At 39.7% G+C, this 24252-nt stretch overlaps 1 protein-coding gene across 1 annotated transcript; it reads left to right on the forward strand.

The window, feature by feature from the left end:
- Positions 1 to 1132: 1132 nt before the first annotated feature.
- Positions 1133 to 23237, forward strand: desi2 (desumoylating isopeptidase 2). The gene is made up of 5 exons (XM_087850072.1): positions 1133 to 1710; positions 13120 to 13192; positions 13422 to 13515; positions 15892 to 16033; positions 21383 to 23237. Exons 1-5 carry the CDS (start codon positions 1672 to 1674, stop codon positions 21656 to 21658), a joined length of 624 nt encoding a protein of 207 aa, XP_087706198.1. The 5' UTR covers positions 1133 to 1671; the 3' UTR covers positions 21659 to 23237.
- The last annotated feature ends 1015 nt before the right edge of the window (positions 23238 to 24252 follow it).

Here is a 24252-nt window from a genome sequence, read left to right on the forward strand (position 1 = left end):
TTGTATTAGGAGGAACCCAGGGCCAACCACATCAGCATATGGTCTCACAAGGGGTCTGAGGATCTCATCTCGGTACCTAATGGCAGTCAGGCTACCTCTGGCAAGCACATGTGGCTGTGCAGCCCCCAAAGAAATGCCACCCCACACCATTACTGACCCACTGCCAAACTGGTCATGTTTGGCATGTTTGGAGGATGTTGCAGGCAGCAGTCTCCACGGCATCTCCAGACTGTCACGTCTGTCACATGTGCTCAGTGTCAACCTGCTTTCATCTGTGAAGAGCACAGTGCACTAGTGGCGAAGTTGCCAATGTTGGTGTTATCTGGCAAATGGCCAAATGTCCTGCACGATGTTGGGCTGTAAGCACAACCCCCACCTGTAGATGTCGGGCTCTCATGCCACCCTCATGGAGTCTGTTTCTGACCGTTTGAGCAGACACATGCACATTTATGGCCTGCTGGAGGTCATTTTGCAGGGCTCTGGCAGTGCTCCTCTTGTTCCTCCTTGCACAAAGGCGGAGGTAGCGGTCCTGCTGCTTGGTTGTTGCCCTCCTATGGCCTCCTCCACGTCTCCTGATGTACTGGCCTGTCTCCTCCATGCTCTGGACACTACGCTGACAGACACAAAAAAAATCTTCTTGCCACAACTTGCATTGATGTGCCATCCTGGATGAGCTGCACTACATGAGCAAATTGTGTGGGTTGTAGACTCCGTCTCATGCTACCACTAGAGTGAAATCACTGCCAGCATTCAAAAGTGACCAAAATAATTCATCCAGAAAGCATAGGTATTGAGGTCTGTGGTCACCAACTGAAAAACCATTCCTTTATTGGGGATGTCTTTCTAATTGCCCATAATTTCCACCAGTTGTCTATTTCATTTTCACAACAGCATGTGAAATTGATTGTCAGTCAGTGTTGCTTCCTAAGTGGCTAGTTTGATTTCACAGAAGTGCGAATGACTTGGAGTTACATTGTGTTGTTTAAGTGTTCCCTTTATTTATTTATTTATTTATTAGCAGTGTAGTTTGGTTGGGCGCTCGTTTTCTTTATGAACTACATCACCCATAATGCTCAGTGCGCTAAGGGAGCTTAATAGAGTGATGGGCTCATCGGTCTACTCCTCAACATCGTCCAATTTCTCCCAGCAGTCGCATCCTGCCTGCAGCTCCATTGCTACCGTTAGCTGGGGCTAATAAGGGAGTAGCAAGTCATTTTTTACACAGGGAATTTCCTTTTTATGTACCTAGATTATGTCATTTAACTAAGCAGTTTGTTTGGGAAAATGAATTTGACTTTTTTCCGCGGCACGGCGTCTTCTGGAAGAAAAAATTATCCCTGTAAAGTCAGTGTTTTTTCGCGGCAACCTCGGTAGCCGACCGGGTTTAGCAAGTCAATTTTGGTAACAGATTCATCTGTCCGCCTCTGCTGCTGCTCTGTCGGGGGATATTTGGACAAAATCAGTCAGATGTTGGACGGTGAAAACAGCATCGGAACTCTAACATTTTTACGCCGGGTTGCGAAGTTGAATTACCAAGGTGAACATCTTTCGAGAAAGAGCCAGCAATAATTATAATAAGAGGAGGAGAGCGAGAGTTTGGATCTCGCACCGAAGGAAAAGAACCCGGAGAGAAGAAGGGACGCTAGGGGAAGAAAATCCTGATGCCCAGTGATGGCAAACGAGCCGATTATCCTAAATGTCTATGATATGGTAAGTAGAAGCGGAAACGTGAACGTTTTCTTACTTATTTGTTATCACTTGATCTAAGAAGTATGTTTGAGATGAGTATTATTTTGCCAGGACACAACGCTGAAGCGCGTTATAAAATGCGATTTTAATTCCTCGTTGGTTATCAGCACATGTACAATAATGGAAGAAAAACACTTAAAAGCATTTTCGCGTAATTACGAACCACTCTTCAATTCGGCATACTCACACAACACCAAAGCAATTGCCGTTTAATGCAGTTCCATCTTTAGTAATTAGTTTGCTTATCCCCCCTCAGTTGTTTTTTTGCAAAACACAGTGAGTGAGTCATGGTTGCAAGCGGTTGAACCAATTCATGTACGCTTTATTGTCGTATGATCCTTTTCGAAAGGTTTTTGTCTATTTGTATTAGGTCCAACATTGTTTTGGTGTCTGTTCAGTGCAAACAAAATAAGCCGGTTTGCAAATGGCGACAGGAAAAGCAGTGTGAAAAGAATCAAGAACGAAAATTAAGCAACTTGAAACCCACAGCTGATTTGCTAGTCCATATATTTAATCTCCGTTTGTTCTGGCTATGTTTTATGTATCTTCCATGATAGGACTGCCAGAAAACTGGTCCACTGTGGACTACAGACAAAAAACAAAACAAAAAACTAGTAAAAGTTTAGGCTTTATGGGAAGTCACTATTTTACTAAACCTAGTTTTGCATCTTAAGGATTTCAGTTCACTCTAAACACCAAACCAAAAGCAGATGTGAAAGTCGCATGGTAATTTCTACTGCATAGAACGTGCTATCGACTCTTTGTTATAGCATTAGTCTGAGGCTCGATAATTTGAGTCACTATGTTGTCACCATGCTGGGATGAGTCAGTGGGGATGGGTTCTGGAAATTGATGTATTGATGAATCATTGATTGATATGGCTTTAATATGGCTGAAGTACATGCCAGGACATTTAAAGTCTTGCTTCAGGTTATAAAACAGATCGGGGTAGTGCTCTGGGACAGTGTGCATGAACTCCTGGCTGGAAAACCACAACATCCTTTGTATGTACACTTGACTTTTGCTGCATTTAGATGGTGTTATTTCTTTGTGACATGTGCATCGTAAATCATGACGGTCTTCCTTACTTGAACATGTTACTCCCTGGTAAAATATAAATGGCCTTTTTTAGGACTCGATTCTTTTCTTCTTGGTCCTGCTTTTGTTCTATTTATTGATGTCCCTCTGCAGCTGCTGGTCAATATATCTGCAGAGGTTTGGGGTCACATGGGTTGAAATGGATTAACACTGAAAGCCAGAGAGTCATTCAGTAGAAAGAGTAGTGTGTTGCACGATTACAAATTATATACATTGGTATATATTCATTCCTTTCTTCCTTAGGTTCTTATTCTTTATTCCCCTTTTTCTCTCTTCCTGTTCTCTTCATTACTTTCTTTCACTTTCTCTTGCTTTCCACATGACTTGCATTCTCTGTAAAGTCTGAAGAGCTTTTATTTTTGTCTTCCTTCCATTCATGTGAATAGCTGCAGGGGCCGTTGCTTTAAGCAGCTACTCATACACATCTAAAAGACACATGTGTAGGATTTTTAGAATATATTTGAGAATCAACAGTAGAGACGGAAGGACATATTTTGCATACAGAAGAAACTGTGTGGGTTTTTTTTGCTTCTGCCTAACGATCCGCTCTGAACCATGCATATTTGCAATGTTTGTGTGGAAACTGGTGCCGCGGCAAACATTCACACTGTGGCAGGAGTCCAGTCCTTCATTCCAGCACTTTTTAAAGACTTCCTCTTTCTTTTAATCAGACAGTTCAGACCTAAGTACTGTAGGAGGGGTGACCTGCTAGTGGCATGATCACTAACTGGTGGGTACATTTTGCTGTCTGCTGGTTGTTAATTGGCTTCCTTTCCTTCACTTTTGACAGTTGACCTAAATAAAAATCAGTTTTGCTTTGTACATGCATTGACCCCTACAATGATAATAACAGTACAGCAGAACTAATGGTTTTGCACCTCGGTTTGAGTGTAGTTTTTGGCAGGTGTGAAAAAATGCTGTAAACAAAGAATGCTTTTAAAAACAGAAGTGCTAATCATTTATTTTCATCAAGCAACAAAATGGAGTGAATAAACAAAAGAGAAATCTGAATCAAATCAATATTTAGTGTGACCACCCTTTGCCTTCAAAACGGCATCAATTCTTCTAGGCACACACACTTGCACACAGTTTTTGAAGGAACTCATCTGGTAGGTTGTTCCAAACATCTTGGAGAACTAACCACAGATCTTCTGTGTACGTAGGCTTCCTCACATCCTTTTGTCTCCATGTAATCTCAGACACACTTGACTTTCAGTACTTCTTGTTCTTCTTTACGTTGAAGCTAGTTCTTAATGACTTTGGCTGTATATTTGGGGTTGTTGTCCTGCTGCAGAATAAATTTGGGGCCAATCATATGCCCTTTCTGATGGTATTGTGTGAATGATGAGTATCTTTCTATATTTCTCAGCATTGAGAACACCATTAATCCTGACCAAATCTCCAACTCCATCTGCAGAAATGCAGCCCCAAACATTCAAGGAACCTCCACCATGCTTCACTGTTGCCTGCACACACCCATTATGGTACCGCTTTCCAGCCCTTCGATGAACAAACTACCTTGTGCTACTGCCAAATATTTCAAATTTTGACTCATCAGTCCAGAGCACCTGCTGCCATTTTTCTGTACCCCAATTTCTATGTTTTTGTGCATACTTGAGTCGCTTGGCCTCGTTTCCACATCGGAGGTATCGCTTTTTGGTTGCAGCTCTTCCATGAAGACCACTTCTGGCTAGTCTTCTCCGGACAATAGCTGGGTGTACTTGGATCCCACTGGTTTCTGCCAGCTCTGAGCTGATGGCACTACTGGATATCTTCTGATTTTGAAAGGTAACAAGCTTGATGTTCTTTCATCTGCTGCACTAAGTTTCCTTGGCCAACCACTGCGTCTACGATCCTCAGCGTTGCCAGTTTCTTTGTGCTTCTTCAAAAGAGCTTGAACAGAACATCTTGAAACCCCAGTCTGCTTTGAAATCTTTGTCTGGGAGAGACCTTACTGATGCAGTAAACTACCTTGTGCTCGTTGATGTGCTCAATCTTGCCATGAAATGAAACTCTTTCACAACCTCACCTTTGTAGCAGAGGCTGTTCCTCACCCAGTTTTAAGCCTCCGACACAGCTGCTTCTCTTTCAGTTAATGACTGTTTCAACCTACGTGCGACATTGATGATTATTAGCACCTGTTTGGTATAATTGGTTGATCATACCTCTGACTATGATCCTACAAAATCCCTGAATTTGTGCAAGTGTACCTATAGGAATTGATGCTGGTAGTAACACCAAATATTGATTAAAAAAAACAGATTAAAAATATATATTATTTATATTTCTGGAACCATTCTTTGTCTACCACCATTTTTTCACACCTGCCTAAAACTGTGTATAATACTTCACTTGTATGGAAGTTCTGTGTAAATGTGTTTTGCATTCAAGGGAAAAAACATGCTCTACTGCACCATAGATCAATTCCAGTTAGTGTTGTTTGACTGATTTGCTTGGAGGCTGGTTGAGTCACTTGGTGGGGGACCATCAGTTTATAGATTGAGTCACTGTTACTGGGCCACCAGTAACAGGGTTTTCTTTTACTTGTGTTCTATGCATATTTTAGCCATGAATCTTTACCAGTACCAAGTACCAGTCCACATTGGAAAGATACAAGTAGAAGTTATCTGTGGAGCTTTTTCCCCCCCATTATATGCTAGCTTGTCTGCCACTGATGTTGCATTAAGTAAAAAGAGAACAACATGAACTGAAGTGAGTGGATCGGACAGCGGATTGACTCATCACTGATACCAGTCCAGTGTTTTTGGGTCACTATCAGACCAAATATCAGGTAGATACATCCCCAGTGTACAGTAATTTAAAGATTTTCCCAAATGTTTTTTTTTTTTTCTGTTTTTGTGCACATTTTTCCTTTAAAACATCAATTATTATATTAACAGTACATAATAATCTAACAATCAAGCCCAGATGGGTGCATTTGTAAAGTTTGGAGAAAAGCAGACTATCTAAGCTAAGTGATTTAGCTTCATGCTTTGCAAATGCATCATAACTCCTAAATAAGAAAAGTTGTGGCAGTGTATTTCCACAATAACTCTCTTTTTGAGCTGGAATAAAATGTTAATATTTTAGTTAAATAAAAAAATAAAAATTGGATTTCTATGAGGCTATCGTTTTAGCTTACAAAATGTAATCTTGGATTTAAGGAAACTGGAGAAGAACAGAGCACTGATAGATGAGGACAAGCTTCTTTTACTAACTTGGACTCATGTTGTACTGTTTTTTCTGATGTTCCCAAAATTCCAGTTAGAATATTTTACCATCCAAAATATTCTTTAAGGACAAAAAAAAAGTCAAAACACTTTAAGGACAGAAGAGATGGCTCTGTTGTTTTGATCTTGTGAGTAGGGATGGGTATCGTTTAGGTTTTATCCGATACCAGTACCAAACCGGTACTTTTGAAATGGTGCCCATGCTTAAACGGTGCTCGAACCGGTGCTTAAAGAATGAAGAACACAAACTTTGTCCAAAAATCTCTCATGTTTAACGGTTTCCCACTTTTTCTTTGGTCATTTTAGCCTTTTTGGCCAGGGTGAAGGGAGTATCTGCCATTAAACAAGAAGACAGCTGCATGTAACTACGACGGTGTTTGCTAGTTCACCTTACATGCGTTAATTTAATAACGTGGTTAGCCTACTCAGCGTAAATTACACACGAACAACATTAAGCTACTGACTCAGAGAAGAACGGCTGCTGCTGCATCATCATCCGTCATCATTTCTGCTACACTGGCAGGGCTAGAGGCCAGGACTCTACTCTTCGGGTTTTGGGGGGATGTTGCTAACTCCGGGTCCGATAACAGGCACCACACCCGCAGTAGATGTGCTCGATGTGAGGTCTCGCAGCAAGCTATCAAATACGGTGAATTTCTTGCTTTAAAGCACCGAAATGTGCGCTGCTTTTCGGTCTGGTTACTACCGTTTATGTCACCGGATACCGGTACCCATCCCTACTTGTGAGGCCACTTTACAACTGTAGAAATTCTAAAGGCTTCTCAGAAAATGTTATACTTCACCTCAGTAATAATGTCTGCATTCATTAAACCTTTACAACATTAAAATGTCAGTGGGACAACAAAACTGTTTCATTTTTTAAAGTTTTTAAACCCCCAAAGTGGTATCAGATTTAAAAAAAAAATGTCTGAACAGCAGTTGTAAATCAGGAAATATTTAGATGACTTTGATGATTATGTCACTTTAAACCAGTTTCCTAATTTATAGGTTGTTTCTTCTTATTCATCCACTTGAGCAAACAGCTCTAATTTCCTGCGATTATGTTCTCATAGAAGTGAATAAGGAGGCTGTTTTGTCATGCAGTTTATTTGATGGTCTCAATGGGGCCTGTTTTTATTGGGAGGTGTAAGCTTAGGGCTAACATTTAATGTAAAAGAAGGTGAGAAAACGTGAAAGATCAGATGATTGCAGAGGTCAACACAGTTGGGTAACAACTCAGGATCCTTACCTCAATCTCAAGAGCATCACCATTTATGCAGTGTGTGTGAGTCTGCCTGTTCTGTTGTTCTTCTTGGAGCACAACTGTGAGCATCTACTCAAAAAGATTGATAACAAGTCCCCATCCCCATTGAGGATCGATAATGTCACGTGACTGTCAAGAGTGTATGTACAGACATGATTACAGGCGCCCCCTCAGCCCCAAACCACTGCTTTTTCCCAATTCCCATTCTGTCAGGTCCTCCCCACAGTCCTGCTCACATCTCAGCTAAGTGGATTTCCTGGACAGCTCTGAGTGGTTTAGTGCACTGCTCTAATGAGACAGCATTATCTGCACACCACCTGTCTGCCTGTCAGCCAGCACCACGGGTTTCTTTGTCTCAGAGCGTGTGAGAGGACATGTTAGGATATTAGGTTTAACTGTGTAATGTAGCCTGATACTCAGCCGAGCAGGCTATGTGTTGGCTGCAGTGTCTTTGTGTGGATCAATTAGGGACATGCAGCAGTCATGATTCCTCCTTTTCTTTTTTGCCACCTAGTTTACAAGGTAACGTGGCCCAAAACAAAAGAAGTTGGGAGTGTACTGTATTGCTACAGCCACATAAATCTCTGCTAGTGGAATATAGTGCAGCATCTCTAATGGAAGAAATCTAAACCAATTAAAATAGTACTATAGCTTGGGTGTGTGGTCAAGGTTATCATTCATTAAAAATTAACACCTCTGTTTTATTTTGTAATTGTAGACAATCCAAGTTTGGAACCAGACCTAATTTACTGTACTTCTCAGTCTTTTTAATTAGAGCTAACAGCTGACATGAAACTGGAGATTTTATTTCCATAATAAACAGTCTCTTAATACAAGTTCCTCACATTTGAATCACTCACTCAGTGTTCACTTTATTATATACAAACATAAAAACTAATACAATGCAATCTAAAGCTATCAGTAATGGAAACAATATCTGAACTCTGAACTCCTTTGTGTGTAAGGCAAACGTCTTAACGCTACACCACAGGTTATGGGAATGTCAAAATTGCTTATTCGTGTTAATAAAATCAACAGACAGCAGTACAAAGAGCTCACAGGAACCAGTAACTTGGAATCAGCAGTGATTTTTTTTTTTAAATTATTAATAATCAATTGCTTAGTTCAGTGTAAACCTGCTGAGTGTTTAAAAAAATAAAATAAAAATGTAACGCACTTTGCTTGGGAGATTTAAGACAGCTTTGTGGGTAAAACTAGAGCAAACTATTGTTGCAGATGAAGGTAAAATTCACCAGAACCCATCTTGTGGCTGGTAGTAGCTTCCTTCCATCGATTTCTGTTTTGAGCTTAGTTTCAGTCCGCTTGTTTCCGCTACACTTTCAAATCAGCGGTGTACATCTTAACTTAAAAACAGAAGGAAACTACAGAGCAAACTACAGCAAGCATTCATCCACCTCTCTGTCTCCTGTTCCTTTCATTATCTGTCTTTTAATTCATTCATAAACACTCAGCCTGTTCTCTGCAGCACACAGGTTTTAACAAGCTTTGAAGTAATGAGGTCTGAGATAAGAGTCTTATTTCACCACCGACAGGGGCGAGGAGTAGCAGCGTAACAGACTATTTGTCTTTGTTACTCCTGTTAACGGAGTGGGAGACAGTCATTTTGCATTTCGATGCAGATTAGTTTTCTTAAAATAACTCCTACACACGTTCTACAAGGACATATTGGCACATACTACACTGCCATTGGGTGTTAGTCCACCAACCTGCTGTTTATGTTTCGCCTTATATAAAGTCAGTTAAGGAAGTTTTTTTTGGGGGGGTGTCTGATTTTTAGCAGCTCAAATGCTGATGTGTGTTCACGTTTCTAGACTGGCTTCTGTCACCATTACTGTAACAGAAATGTAGAAAATGTTTTAAAAAGGAGCCAGCAGCCAAGACTTCTTAGTCAGTGAGAACCAGCTGGTGCACACACAGATGGCTGCTGTTCCTGGGCTCAAAGAAACCACTCCAGAACTGATACAAACATGATTTCATATCCGTAGGAGATCAGCTGATGTGAGAAACTCTTTGGTGGGAAAAACCCCACCAGAAGTAATGTTAGGAAATGGAAAAATTCGATGCTTTATTGTGTTAGTTTTTGGACTCAATGTTGGTCCTTTATTACTGACCTTTTATCAAAATCAAAAAGGTGAGAGATACGTCTGCAAGCTCTAAATGCACAAGCTGTAGCTGGACTCTGGTAAAATGGGGATATACAGTGGCATTTTTGCTTCTTCAAACAAAACTACTGACAGACTCATGCTGTGGCTTTCTTTGTGCAACATTTGACCCATATATAGTTCAGGAAACAGAAACCCAGCAGCATGACAAGTTTGAAATGTGGGTTTGAAAAAACAAAGTTGTGCCAAAGCCTCAGTAAATGTTGTATTTGATCAGAATGCAGATTCTGTTTTAAAGTCAGTTCCCTCAATAAAGTTTAAGGGTGTAAAATTGTGTTTATATATATATATGTGTGTGTGTGTGTGTGTGTGTGTGTGTGTATACAGTGGAACCCTGACTTACGAAATTAATTCGTTCCCGAGGGTCTTTCGTAAGTCAAAGCACCCATCGCGCCTTTTGAGTGAACGATAGGCTATAGGCTAATTGCTAACTGCAACAACAATATGTTGTTCAAGTGGAACAGCTAAGCGCAAGTACGAAAGCCAAGGGGGTTGTCACATGATTCGGAAGGCATTGTAGGCATTCTGGGCTCAGCCAATCAGAGCCAGCGGATTTCGTTATGCGGGCATTTTGCCGTAACACGAGCAGAAATATTGCTGTTAAGTGCCTTCGTAACTTGAATTTTTCGTCAAATGGGGTATTCGTAAGTCGGGGTTCCACTGTATATTTTTTCCCGCATATACTGTTACAATGGTGGGTGTGCATATTTAACATGGCTGGCTCTGTGCAAGTTATCCTATAAGCCTAAAGCTTAGGTTTCAGCTTGGTTTCATGCATTTGGATGCTCTTGGCTCTGTATGATGTCAGTGAGAGGATATCCTAGTATGGTCATCACAATCACAGAGCTCTGGCTGTGAACACGCAGCCCCAACCATCTGAATTCAAATAAGGAAAAATTGAAAGAAGCACATCAGATAGTGGATAAATCGTTTAAGGTGCACTGTAACTGTTTTAGATATTCTAGTAGAGTTGAAGAATACATCCAGTTTACTCCTAGTGCTTTTTTTCCCATTCCCGAGACTGGAAAAAAACAGGGAGCATTGCATTTGGAAGGGCATCCAGCAGGTAGCATCCGCAAAGCCTTTGTGATCAGTTGGTGTTTAAACTGTTACATTCCACAGAGGTTATATTTTGCAATGCAGATGTGGCGGAGACCAGCAGCTCTGCCACAAGTGACTTTAAGCAGCTACATAATGTATTTGCATAATGACAGACAGGAAATGTGATAACTGTTTTAAATAGCATGCTGTCTTCTGTGATACCTGATAACTGTAGTTTGCATTGGAAGCTGTTTTTATGTCAAGAAGGAAAGCCTCTGTGTGTACACACTAATAAAATGTCATTTTCACGTAAAGTTTTTTATTGTCACTCTGGTTAAACACATGTAATGCCTCAAATATGTAAGATGGAAAGCTCTAATATAATATACAAATCCAAATAATACTTAAAATTGATTTCAACAGATTCCTAATGTCAGAATTGATGTCTTTAAATGGTCAGCATAACACAGAGCTCAAAGAAACTGTAAAAAATCCAAGTGCTACATCTCAGACTCTACAGGCCTCAGTTAACTGTTAAAGGTCATGGCAGTACAGTTAGAAAAAAGACATGTATGGCTTTTTTGGAAGTGTTACCAGGAGCAAGCTGCCAAGCATGGTGTTACAGGGGTGATTATTTGGGCTTGTTTGGCAGCCGTAAGACCTGGGAATCTTGAAGTCAGCGAGTTGACCACAAATTCCTCTGTATACCAAAAAATTCTAGAATCAAATGTGAGCCCATTTGTCCAGCAGCTAAAGCTCAGCCAAAAATTAAGTCATGGAACAGGATAGGGCTGCCACGATTAGTCGACTAGTCACGATTACGTCGACTATCAAAATCAGTCGAAGCGTCGTTTGAAGCTTTGTAAGATCCCAAAACACGCAGGAATAAGTAGTAGGATTTAAGCATGTAATAATGGACTGAAACAGTAGATGGCAGCACTGCATGTACAAGGATGCCAGCTGCCCTTAAACCCCGAAGAAGAAGAAGCTGTGTCCCAGAATTCATAGCGCGGCCCAGGTAAGTTTCCAACAACAGCAGCCGCCATTTCATTAAAATTTAATAAACTATTATCTTGTCTTTATTTTTAGTTAGCACATACCTTAAACACTCAAATCTGTAAGCTAATGATAGTTATATATAAGAGCAGATGCTGCTGGTGCAATAAGCTGTACGTTGTATGTCCAATAGATGCATGATCTGATTAGTCGACTAGTCGCAAAAATAATTGGTGACTAGTTGACTATCAAAATAATCGTTTGTGGCGGCCCTACAACAGGACAACAATCCCAAACACAACAGCAAATCTGCAACATAATGGGTGAAATAAAGAATCAGAATTAGTTTTTCACAGGACTGTGTAGGTGTATATTTTTTGTAGACTTTGTCTACAAAAAAAAATGTCTCAGATTTGCATGGTAAGAAATCTGTCACCTTTGTTACAGTGCACTGGCAGAAAGGAACTGCTCTTGGTAAACTTGGCATGTTTTAATCATGCTGATCAGCACTTGATTTGGTTTGAAGAAACGTCAACAGCATTAAACTTTAAAATTGATCAGGTCCAAGAGAATAATCAATTAACTGATGACGTGGCACAGTGAAGCAGTAGAAAGCTGTTTGAGGTATGAACAAATATTAGATTTAAAAATTATTATTCAGCTTCCTGAGATGCTTCACCAACACTCTTCTCTGCTCCATCTTTTGTGATAAAATAATGTTTTTGAGTGAAAATTCTGCCTAGCAACAGTCTGCCCAATCACCTTGTAGACACAATGTTTAGCAGACATACTACAGAAAAGATGGATAGCAGTTTCAAAGATTAGTGCAGCAGTTATTGATTCATTTCTGTGCAGCTTGACTGTCATTGTCTGCACGTAAAGAAATCTTGTGTAAGCATCAAGGATAACATCTGCACTGTGGTCATAAATTCCCACAGAAAAGTCTGTAAATGTGTTTTGTAGCTGAATTTGATTATTCTGATATGAAGACTGGATAAATGCCAAGGTACAATAGGACAATGACAATTCAGTAATAAGGTTTGCAGAGCTGCAGGATGTCAAACTTATTGCCTTTTCAGCTGCCGTCTGTGGGTTTATTGCAGTGGAGGCTACATTTTGAAGGAATTTCCCATCTTTCAGAGGTCAAAAAATTGAACTATCACTTGTAGTTATGCAATGATTCACTGTCTGTCTGTAACAGCAAGGATTTAGAGATGCCCTGGAGCTGTCTGTGCATACTCCTCATTCCTTCTTTCTACCTCAGTGAGGGGGAGGTTTTGTCTTCTTCCTGAAGAATATCCATATAAATTTGATATTACATTGTTTTAGCACATACTTTTTAATTTGATTCTTGTTGCTGTTTCTTTCACTTTACTATGATATGTTTACATTTTGAACGGTTTAACAAGAAAAGCTTTCATGTTGGCCTGTGGGAAATTGTGATGGATTGTTTTTGTTGACATTTTGTAGACTAAAATAAAGCTTTTAAATAAAAAACATTATTATTTTACTGTAATTTAACAAACGTGTTATTCTGTGTTTCTCCTTCTGCCTTCAGTACTGGATCAATGAGTTCACCAGCTCTCTGGGCATCGGAGTCTTTCACTCAGGGATTGAGATCTATGGAAGAGGTAAGGTTGCCCAGAAATAAGACTCCGCCTACATCAAGTCATTTGCCTAAGGATAGTGTTACAGAGAGGATGCTTATTTTGTAGCTCAGGATATATATACACACCACTGTTTTCCCTTCTGGGCATGTCTAAACATACTTATATATAGTATATATATAAAACTGTATGTTATCTGCTAATGGCTTTTGTTACATCAGCAGCTCAAATTTGTGTGTTCTTGTGTGTTTAGAGTTTGCTTATGGCGGACACCCGTACCCATTCTCAGGGATCTTTGAGATTACACCAGGTGATGCAACTGAGCTTGGCGAGACCTTTAAGTTCAAGTAAGTGTGGGATAATTGGTGTTTATATGAGACATACAAGTACAGATATGCATGTGTTCTGTTTTGCTAAATATCTTTCGCAACAGCCTAGGCAGCTCGCAACATGCTTGATGGAGTTTTTACGGTGAAAGAGTTGGCCTGTTTAATGTAGAATGTTAATCAAATGGCGAGTCAGTCAGGTTACCGCTCAGAAGTTTGTTAGTCTATTAGCTATTAAACTCAGTAGTGACGAGAGGACAGTCGTTCACGCTCCAAGGGCTGGGCAGTAAAATAATGTCAATGAGGGATGTATCATAAATCTATTTGGGTCCACCCTTATCTGCACAGTTACCTCAGTAGGTTGAAGCAACACAGGATCTTTGGAAAAATGAGTAACTGCAAGGGTTGCCAGCTGGCACACAAGGGAGGGGAAGTTATTGGGAATTTGTAGAAATGGTTCTAAACATGGAAAAATAGAAAATCTGTGCTGCAAGATGTTCCAGCAACCCACAACAACAAAGACAAACACAGCCATCCTTTGTTCCTATGGGGCTGAACTTCAAGGCACACCTGAGACCACTTTGAAGTTTATGCTGGAACATTTCTAGTTAAGAGTGCCAGGTTCTGCCCCAAAGGCATGATGCAGGCACCTATTTTATATGCACCTATCTAAACAGCTATTAGAAGTCACTTCACATTACTTAATTGGTGTAGGTTTTAATAACTGTTAACAGCCTTTTAGGTTGTTTGCTGTGCAAGGACAATCTCAGTTCAGTCCATTCTGCTCATTAGATGCCCGATTGTTCATGTCATTCTTCCACAATAAGATTATGTGTAGAGAAGAGTGACCAGTTCGGAAAGTCAGACAATGTGTCAAATGTCTTTTGACTACTGACAGTAGTTTGGTTTAGGTGGAGATGCTGGTAGGTTCTGGGTAGCGCATACAGTACGCGTGTATAGTGACTGTTTTGGTCAATCAGCCATTGGCCAAGTTAGAAAGCACTGATTTGTTCCCTAGATAAGTTAGAGATTCATGTGCATGTTCTTTATACCCATTTGATCAGTTGGTCAGCTGTTAGTTGAGCTGTTTAATGAATTTGGGTATTTCTCCTACAGTAAAGCGAGCTCCTGTACATGATGTGTCAAACATTTTAATGCCTTTTTGTAACAGTTCGTGGCCTATGTCTTAGTCAAAGACTGAATAAAACAGAAGATTGAGATTTGAATAAAGCCCAATTTATCTTGAACTGAAACTGCAAGTTTTCTCTTTTACTTTATTTTGAGGAGCGAGCTGAAGCTGAAAAAGTAACACTGCAGTTCCACTTATGGTCACTCAAGAAAAAAAAATATATTACTGCTGGAAAGTTGGACATTTTTCTTTATGGATCATTTATACTTTCATGACATCTGAGGGGGGGGGGGGCGCAATAATATTTTATTTAATTCACCAGGCTAGATTGTGTTTAGGCTTGAACACAGTGTTTGGCTGTAATAAAATTAAATAAAATTCATAATTGTTGATGTACTTTTCAAGTATAGTCTAACAATTTGAGTTTTGCAAATACACTGCAAACCAGTGCAGCTTTTTACCAGCTGTCTTTTAAAAGCTGTTTTTGTAGTGGACTGCAGCAAATTGATTTGTTTTTGTTATTTTTCCATCCTGCAAAAGATCAACATGATGCTCTTTAGGAATGTGGAATCCAAATGTACAAAACACGACAACTGATTTCAGCAAATCAGTTCAGTATGTTTGTGTGCTCGTCTACTCAGACCTACTCTGCTGCTGAGTATTACTTCTGCTCTAGTTGATTTGCCCTGTGGCTTTAGACAGACTCCGCCTGTCACACACACGCACACACAGTAACTGTCTCCAAGCAGGCCACTAGACCAAATATGGATCATCTGTGACAAATGCCTGCTTATTATCCACAAAGCTGAGGCTTATCCCAGTGAATAAAGCACTCTCTCATACTAAAATCATAATCATTTCATTTCATTTTAATTTCATTTGATGTTAAAGATAAAAACTCAGATCACGTTTAAAATGTTCTCAAAGTTAACTACTTATTTTTTGGCTGAATGGCAAATCACAAAAAATATGTCAATGTTTTCTTCAAAAAATGTGCACAGTGGTTGTACCGGATAGAATGTTTAAAAAAATCAGTGTTTTTTAAATGCACACAGTGTTGAACATTTTTCACTATTTTATCTGCTGTCAGACAGCTTTTTCCAACACGAAGTGGAATAGTCACCCTCAGCCAGACTCCACTGACAGAAACAGTAAAGAATATATCAGTAAATGAAAATGGTAAAAAGTAGAATTGGATTAGAAACATTTCTTTCCCAGAAGATGCTCTTTTAGTAACATCAGTACCTTCTGCCTGTTTGTCTCTGCAGAGAAGCTATTGTCCTGGGAAGCACAGACTTCACAGAAGAAGATGTGGAGCGGATCGTGGAAGAGATGGGGAAGGAGTACAAAGGCAACGCCTACCACCTCATGCACAAGAACTGCAACCACTTCTCCTCAGCACTGTCGGAGGTGGGTTAAAAAAAAACACACATCATTTTCATTGCACATTACTTTAAGCTGCGCTGAGTTTAAAAGCCAAGTCTTACAGTGATTTCGCACCTATAGTTTGTTTACTGTGGTTGAAATCAGTTGATGAGTTTGTAAACTTGTAGCTTTCCCCATTATTTGGTTTGTTTTCACACAGAGAAACATCCAAGTAAACGCCAAGCGAACCAAATGCATCACTCAAAAAACCATGTGAGACTGTTTGCTCATTGGTCAGATGTGTGTGTGGGGCGGGAGCAACAACAGTAAATACAGGAAGAAGGTGCTGTGTAAGAACAGCGTGTGTGTACGTGTGTGTGTGTGTGTGTGTGTGTGTACGCGTGTGTGTACGCACCCGTGCACGTTGTTTCAATCAGCTTATCCTGGTGTGACTAATGAGCAGGGAGTTTTCCAGTTAGCATCTAATGCAGAGTTGGGGATTAGGACACTGATACGAGCCCAGACATGCAGAGCCAGCTGGCAAACAGACACACACAAACGCGTAGAAACACAGACAATTAATAAAAGACACATCCTTACAACATACCATGGTATTTTCTAAACCTTAAATGCAGACAGTACTTCACATCAGTGCAATACAATAAAATTCAGACATGTACATGGAAATAAAATCAAGCACACGTGCAGGTTTACCATTGAGAGTCATCCATCTTCCATCTCAGGATTTGATTTTTTTATGCTTACTCTAACCGCATTACCTTGAGAGGCTGACTCAAAGCGACAGAGTAAAAAATGGCAGGACACATTGATTGTTGTTGCAGGAATGCAGGATGCTTGAAAGATCAAGCATAAAAATTAAATCTTCAGAAAGAATGTTTGATGTGTTCGACTTAGATGTCAGATTTCTTTTTGAAAAATCAATACTGTACTCCCTGCAGACCACTGAACTCTAACAGTAGATCAGTAGAAATTCCTAATAACCTTTCAGTATATTGTAGTCCTAGTAGTCTGACAGAAAACTAGATCTATAAACCTTTACTTGCCTCTGTTTTATAAAATGTTGGCCACAATGTGGGGCTCTAGCCAATTGGAAGACTGTTTGTTTCAAAGAAAGGTTGTTACTCGAAACACGGTGTGCGTGGAAGGTTCCTTCACATTGTGAGATGATAAGCACATTTAAAGCATTTGCATATTGCTGAAGAGTTCAAAGAGATATTTAATACTGTAGTATTTAAATATGTAGCTGTTTGGTTGTGTTGATAATTTACCACAAAAGCATGTGACAAGTTTATCCTTCAGCTAACCATAGCCAAATGCTCATGATTGTGGGAGTGGATTATCTTTAAGTACCATATGCAGTGCATGCGTATAACTGTGTTTGGCTTTGCAAGACTTTTGCCAGCTTTAAATCGATGGTTCTGTCTTGTTATGTAGCCAGACCTAATGTATGATAAGAATCAGGAATTTCAAAGTTAAAGTCATGCCTGACTTATTTCTCATTTAAAATCGATTTCTCATGAACCAGCGGACCACAGGGAGCACTTCTGCTCTTTTTAGGTCATCTGTAGAAATCCCATCCTTTAGCATGCTTGCGATTTCACCACAGATGCTAAACTTGCACAGAGTGTAAAATTGACTGTCTCAGACTTTTAAAAACTAAGCTGCAACCAACTGGTTCCAATTAAATAATGATGAATGTCCAAGGGCAAAGATGAAGCCAAACCAGAGGCATGTTCATCATTTATTTTTTTATATTTATTTATTTATTTGTAAGATGTCCCATCCTGTACCTGAAAATAAAAAATCAGGTTGAAGGATCACCTTTTTGACACATTGGAGGTCTAGCTCTTGTGACAGAGAGATAAGTGCATTGGATACAAAAATATAAAAATAAATATAGGAGTACAGTGGTCCTGTGTATCGCGTCCTAAAAATAACCCATGATAGGTGAAATCCGCGAAGTAGCCAACTTTATTTTTTTACAATTATTATCGATGTTTTAAGGCTGTAAAACCCCTCACTACACACGTTATACACTTTTCTCACACAGGCATGAATATGTTCACACTTTTCTCTCTTGTTTAAACACTCTAAAAGTTCAAACCGTCATAGAAAAATAAGTTCAGTATTATAGAATGAAACCAAAGGCTCCCGCGGGTGTCTTTGACGGTGCAAAACGTTTTGTCAGCATTGTTGTGTTTGTTGGGGAGAAAACTTACAAACATACAGTGCAGGACTTCAGAGTCACGCTGCTAGCGATCGAAGATTTATGTAAATTTGACAAGCTGAAGGCATTCTGTACTGTACAGAAGGCACGGGGCGAGATTGACAGTGATCTACAGCTAATCAGGACACAGAACATAATGCGCTGTTAAAAAAAAACGTGCAAAATTGCACAAACAAATCTGCAAAACAGCGAGGACCACTGTATAGGAATTAATTATAAATGAGGAAACAAGGAATACCTACACAGACTTTCAGTGTACATAAAACTGCTTTATCATCTAAAATCCCAAACAGACTAGTAGCATCTGTCTCTCAGTCAACATCTAAACTGGATAAAATGAAAGAATATTTATTTTCATTGAGGCTTTCTTAGTCAAATAAAATTGTGCTAACAATCTGTACGGATGAGCTGCTCGGCTGGGAAAGAGTAGCAGCAGTGCTTGTGGTGCACATACACATAGTGTCAAATACATGGCATAGAAAAATGTTTCTGTTGCTGATGTTTCCAACCCATTTCAAGTAATCCTGTTATAGAGATTACACTTTGGACCACTTTGCCCTTCCTGCCGTGACTCCTTTTAATAGCACGTGCAGGCATTGACAAAGGAATTGATAAGCTCAGACACACATGAACTTAAGTGGCACCATGTTCAGCATCTGTTAGAAAAGACCGTTTTCTATTGGATGAATATTGCCTATTGTTGATCTGAAGGCTTATTTTATTATTGCAAAGGAATATTTCATGACAGTAGTGTGAATTGCTACAGTTTATTATATATCAGTCACATGTTAGTCAAACACTAAAGAGATGATATTTAAGGATTAGATGCTTCTTTTGGTGAATGTAGGCCACCTCCTTTTTTTCTGCAAGGAGCAGTCCTTGCTGAGTCTCTGAAGAAGTGGAAGAACCTCATCGCTGGAGCCTAAACAAGCTATGCAATCTAGTAACATCAGCAAAAATCAGCCACTTTGTAAGAATTTTTTTGTAGATAAAAGCAAACCCACTGTCTCTGTCTCCTTACACGTCTGTAAAAGCAGCTCGTCAGCAGCTTCAATAAATGTTCTGATCAAAGCATAATTAAGCCCTTTCACTGGGAAAACACTTTGAGTTTCTTGGAAGCCACTTTTCCCATTATGCTGTAATAACCTCTAATAGCGCTGAGTAATCATAATTAGCCCTAACATAGACTGTGTCTGCCTGTGCAAGCCTGTTAGTTGTTAAGGAAGATTGTGAGAGAGAAATGTCAACTACAGACTGAAAAAGGTCCAACTAGACGTACTCAGACTGTTACAGTAGGTTGAGAAATCGCTAGCACAGAGTCATATTACAGATTTATTTATGGCATAGAAAGTCAGGAAATCTGATTCAGTTTCCTGGAAGTTCGAGACACAGGCAGGATGTAGTTTCTGGTTATGCAGTCATTGTTTCAGATTCATTTCCTCCACAGCATTCTCACAACACTGACAAGTTCTCTTATGGAGAACAAACTAACCAGGAAGTGACAGAAGTGACTTATTGAATATCATTTAATACTTATTACTGCTCTTTATCTCCCTCAGTGTTGGCATAGTCAGTTATTTTATATAAGCTCTAGCACTTCACTTGCCTACTGACACAACTCACTGGTGATATGTAAATTCAGAAAATACTATAATATAATATGTGGAAGTAAACTTTGCAACTTTTTATTTGTTACTCTCTCTACGCAGCTCTTTTCTCTCTCCTCGTGTCCCTCACTCTCTTCCCCATTAAAGCTTATTTCCACCGCTGAAACAAAAGCCCTACATAAATCTGCCAGTCTAAATTTTGACTTGACTTGCAATTTCAACTTATTCTTTTCAATTTCCAGTTATTTTACCAGAAGTTTAAGTTTATAAGTTGACATTTTTAGATACTTAACTCAAAATTTAAGATGATCTAAATGTTCTAGATAACATCCTGAAATTTTGACTTAACGATGGCAAAAATGTGTTTTTCAGTGGCAGAAGCTCCCATACTTCCCTCTCAAGGTATTTTCCTGTTAAAAGGACTTGGGAGCATTATTCTATCATTCGTCTTTTCTCTCTCATTCGGTTCGTTCTTTGCTCTATAATGTAAAGCTATTCGAGTCAGATTTTGTTTTGAACTGGAGCTTTATACATAAGTTGAATTTAAGTAAACCTTGGATTTTTCTGTCAGTCTAGTAACTAATGATTTGTATTGGTATTGTATTGCCCAGCGATCCCCAACCCCCGGGCCATGGACCGGTAGCGGGCCGCAAGAATTGAGCGGGTGTGAAATGTATGGTTTTTGGGATAATAGGATAATTTTTTTATCGGTGTTATCTTTAACTTGATTTCCCTTGGTCTTTTCATGTTGTGTTATGAATAAATCTTTTTTGGTACCGGTACTGGTTTTATTTTGTTGTGTTTATCCGCAACACCTTAAAGGCCGGTCCATGAAAATATTGTCAGACATAAACCATGGTGCAAAAAAGATTAGGGACCAGTGGTATTGACTACTAATTAAAATACACCAGTTATGGTCAGTTATTTGTAGTCTTAGATATAAAAATAGTAGGGTTGCATGACTCGCAGATCAGTTTAACCCTCGTTTGTCATGTACTGGGTCTTTGTGCAGATCCTCAGTTCATCTTCTGTCTGAGAGGAGTCATTGTAGTTCCCTTCCACCTCCCTTTAAGAAAACTTTATTCTGTCCCTAACAAAAAAAGACTTGAATAGTAGGTTGATAGAGCGTTTGTCTCTGAAATGACTTCTTTGATTTAATTTTATTGTACTTTGTATCATTTGCCGTTGTGGCTGTATTGCATGGCTTGATCCATCAGGACTGAGGTTTGAAGTTCTTTAGTAGCTGGAGTAACAAGTGTTTTGTTAAAGTACAGATATGACGTTGCAAAAAGGGGTCTGCGCTGTTTTCGTGTGAATATAGTTCATTACGTACCACAAACCTGCAAACCATAACAAAACATGTAAATGATAGGCACTAAACACGACTGATTACTTTTTCCCTTGATTTTGAAGACTTGCATGGAGTTGAAAAATGTAATATTATTCATTCACATAAAAAAAGAATATACATTTGCTTTAAGGAGTCACTTCTTGTGTGCTGAACTTACTAAAACGTTCCCTTCCTGTCTTTCTTCTCAGATCCTGTGTGGCAGGGAGATCCCTCGCTGGGTCAATCGCCTGGCCTACTTCAGCTCCTGCGTGCCATTCCTCCAGAGCTGCCTGCCCAAAGAGTGGCTGACCCCAGCTGCCTTACAGTCCAGTGTGAGCCAGGAGCTCCACGGAGGCGAACTGGAGGAGGCAGAGGATGCCGCCGCCACAGCCTCCCTGGCCTCCATGTCACCCTGCTCACCTTCTTCATCCTCCAGCCCATCCTCCTCCTTGCCTCGTCACTCTCGCCACCAGCCCCGCAGGTAGAGGCTGCATGGCATGCTGAGAAACTGGGGGCTGGACTTGTTACATTGGCAGCCAGGTAACAGAAAACCTGCTGCAGTTGATGGATCTATCTACAGCCAAAGGTCCTGTCAGACTTATCCTCGCGCATGGTGGGGTGTCAGCCAAACACTTGAAGAAATCCTGAGCAGTGAAATGTTTTTTTTTCCTGCCGAAGAAAGGAGCTCTTATTGCTGACAAAGACGGGAAACCTGTGGTCATCGCTCTCATCAATCTGAGATTTTAACTTTTTCACATCGAATATGTTTTCGTTATTTTACCTGCCAAATTCCTTCATGTGTTTACCAGCCACATCCAAACTATACCAGTGCTTTATTTATCAGTGGTGTTGATCCTCACCAAAAGGGTATGATTTAGGTTTGTTAAGGCTTATGGCTGTGTTAAAAATGTCAGAGGACTGTTACAAGAATTAAAAGTGCTGGATGCTCTGCCTTATACTTTTAAGTACAGCAGGTCTGTGAGGGGATTTTATTGTCTTGAGCGACCTCCCAGTTATTGGTGGTTTTAAATGTCCAGGAGCTGAGCGCTGATATCATTTGATCTGTGGCTGGTAAATGTTTCCACTGCCGCCTGCTGTATTTCAGATCTGGTCTGGGACAGGTGGCTGCTACAATCTTGAAAGTAACAGGTGGATTTTGGGAATTCTTACCCTTTGCCTCAAATTGCTGGATCCTCTGCCTTTTTTATTTTTTATTACAGCAGGCTGTAGGTTTGTAAACAGCCTAAACCAGAATTACAATCAGCTGCATAGACAAGAACAAACAGATCCAGAACCACTGTCAATCCATAAGACTTTCTTAGCTTCACAGAGATCCCCGCCTTTCTTCTATGATGTCAGATCCTCCCTCCCATCCTTAATAACCTCACATGCTTTGATTAAAGCAAACTAATGAAGTGGATTTACTTAATAATTATGAAGTAGCAACAAGTATTTCACCACCAATAATGTAAAATGTTTCTAAATCATTTCGTAGTTAGGTTCTAGTGAAGGGGGGGATTGATTTAAGATGGGAAACATTTCTTTCTCAGTAGCAGCTGCCAAGGTGCCTTAGAGCACCCACAAGTGTTCTGTTGGTCAACTGTAGAAGATTCTGGTTGTGCTGGAAATCTCCCAGTAGTTTAAAAGCATAAAGCAAAATGTTTTATCCGAAAAAATCGAGGTCCACGCTCACACTTAGGACACAATGTCAGTCTGTAATGTATAAAAATGTGTCTGAAGAAGAAGCAAAGGCAGACCAGCTCTTCTTTAACTGACCTCTCTTCAGCCTGCACTTCTCACAGTCTTTTTCTTCACACTGTGTCCACTTAGGAGCGACACAACGTGGTGCCGTTTTGAAACATCGCTGCACAGTTTAGTTACGTTTGATTATTGGAAGGTTATTGGTGGGGAAAACCCTCATGATTTACTCAGACAAATATATATCCTGTTAACAAGGAGACATATGCTGCATATTGTGTATTGTCCCAAACAAGAGCCATGGATGTTCTGAAAACATGTTATGAAGACTAACTGATCTTGGATACCCCCTTTTTTTTTTTTTTTTTTTTTAAATCCTTATAGTATTTCTACAAAATAAAGACTCTGGCCTTTTTGTCTGTTTTGCCCTTAAACTCAGGACTCTAAAAGGCTTTGTAACATATGATCTTTTAAACTTTTTTATCCCACATGCTCATTTGCGTCGTCGCTGTTGCTTTTCTAATGCAGTTGTCACTCCATAGAGCTTTTCGGCAGCACACTGTGGCAGTGCAGTTGTGCAGTTTTCTACTCTTCGCTCAGATTTAAAGAAAAAGCTTTTGTTTACATCCTGTATGCTTGTTTGCGAGCCTGCACACTTTCCCTTTTTCTTTTCTTCTCCTGTCTGTGCATGAATGTAGGAGCGTGTGCCCCCACTTATAGTATAAGCGGTTTCAACGAATTACCAACTGGGCCAAATTTACCACACATCTCTCACACACTGCAAAGAAATATCAATCTTAACAAATGTAGCACTGTTTTCAGGGTGTATTTACAAATGCGTCTGCATTTTATGAGATTAGTTGTATTCTTTTTGTGCTCACGCTAATTTTTAGCAACATTTTGTGGCAGTGTCAACCATCGGGTAAAAATGTTGTTTTCGGGACTTTCTAACAAAACTGAAGCAGTTTTACAGGAATCATGTAAAAGACACAAAAACCAGCATATTTTATCTGATTTGAAGTGAAAGGATTTAATTTTTAAAAGTTATTTTCATGTTTCACTAAATAAACTTTATAATGCACACTCACACGTACTGTTGTTGACGACGCCCTCTGCTGGCTGTTATTTGTACTGTTACTGAGGTTTCCTGTAACCTTCATAGCTTCAGGTGGTTTTCAGCTGTGATACAATCATCTGTCTGTTGACAAATACACAATAAATCATTAAACACTAATCATCAACAAGCTTAGTTATTACTTTACTTGTGATTGCCAAATTTAAGGTATAGTAAATTAAAATGACCAAAGATGGCTGTAACGTCACTTTCTTCTTCTTTTGTTTCTTTTTACGTTGGCAGCCTATGAATTGTAATCACCCTCAT

This window comes from Neolamprologus brichardi, chromosome 13, assembly GCF_056152115.1.
Source record: "Neolamprologus brichardi isolate AB-2024 chromosome 13, ASM5615211v1, whole genome shotgun sequence".
NCBI classification, from domain to species: domain Eukaryota; kingdom Metazoa; phylum Chordata; class Actinopteri; order Cichliformes; family Cichlidae; genus Neolamprologus; species Neolamprologus brichardi.

Coding starts and splice junctions, on each gene's coding strand:
- desi2 (XM_087850072.1), top strand. CDS start 1,672: ATGGCAAACGAGCCGATTATCCTAAATGTCTATGATATG. Junction 1,711..13,119: donor TCCTAAATGTCTATGATATG/GTAAGTAGAAGC, acceptor TTCTGCCTTCAG/TACTGGATCAATGAGTTCAC. Junction 16,034..21,382: donor TCTCCTCAGCACTGTCGGAG/GTGGGTTAAAAA, acceptor CTTTCTTCTCAG/ATCCTGTGTGGCAGGGAGAT.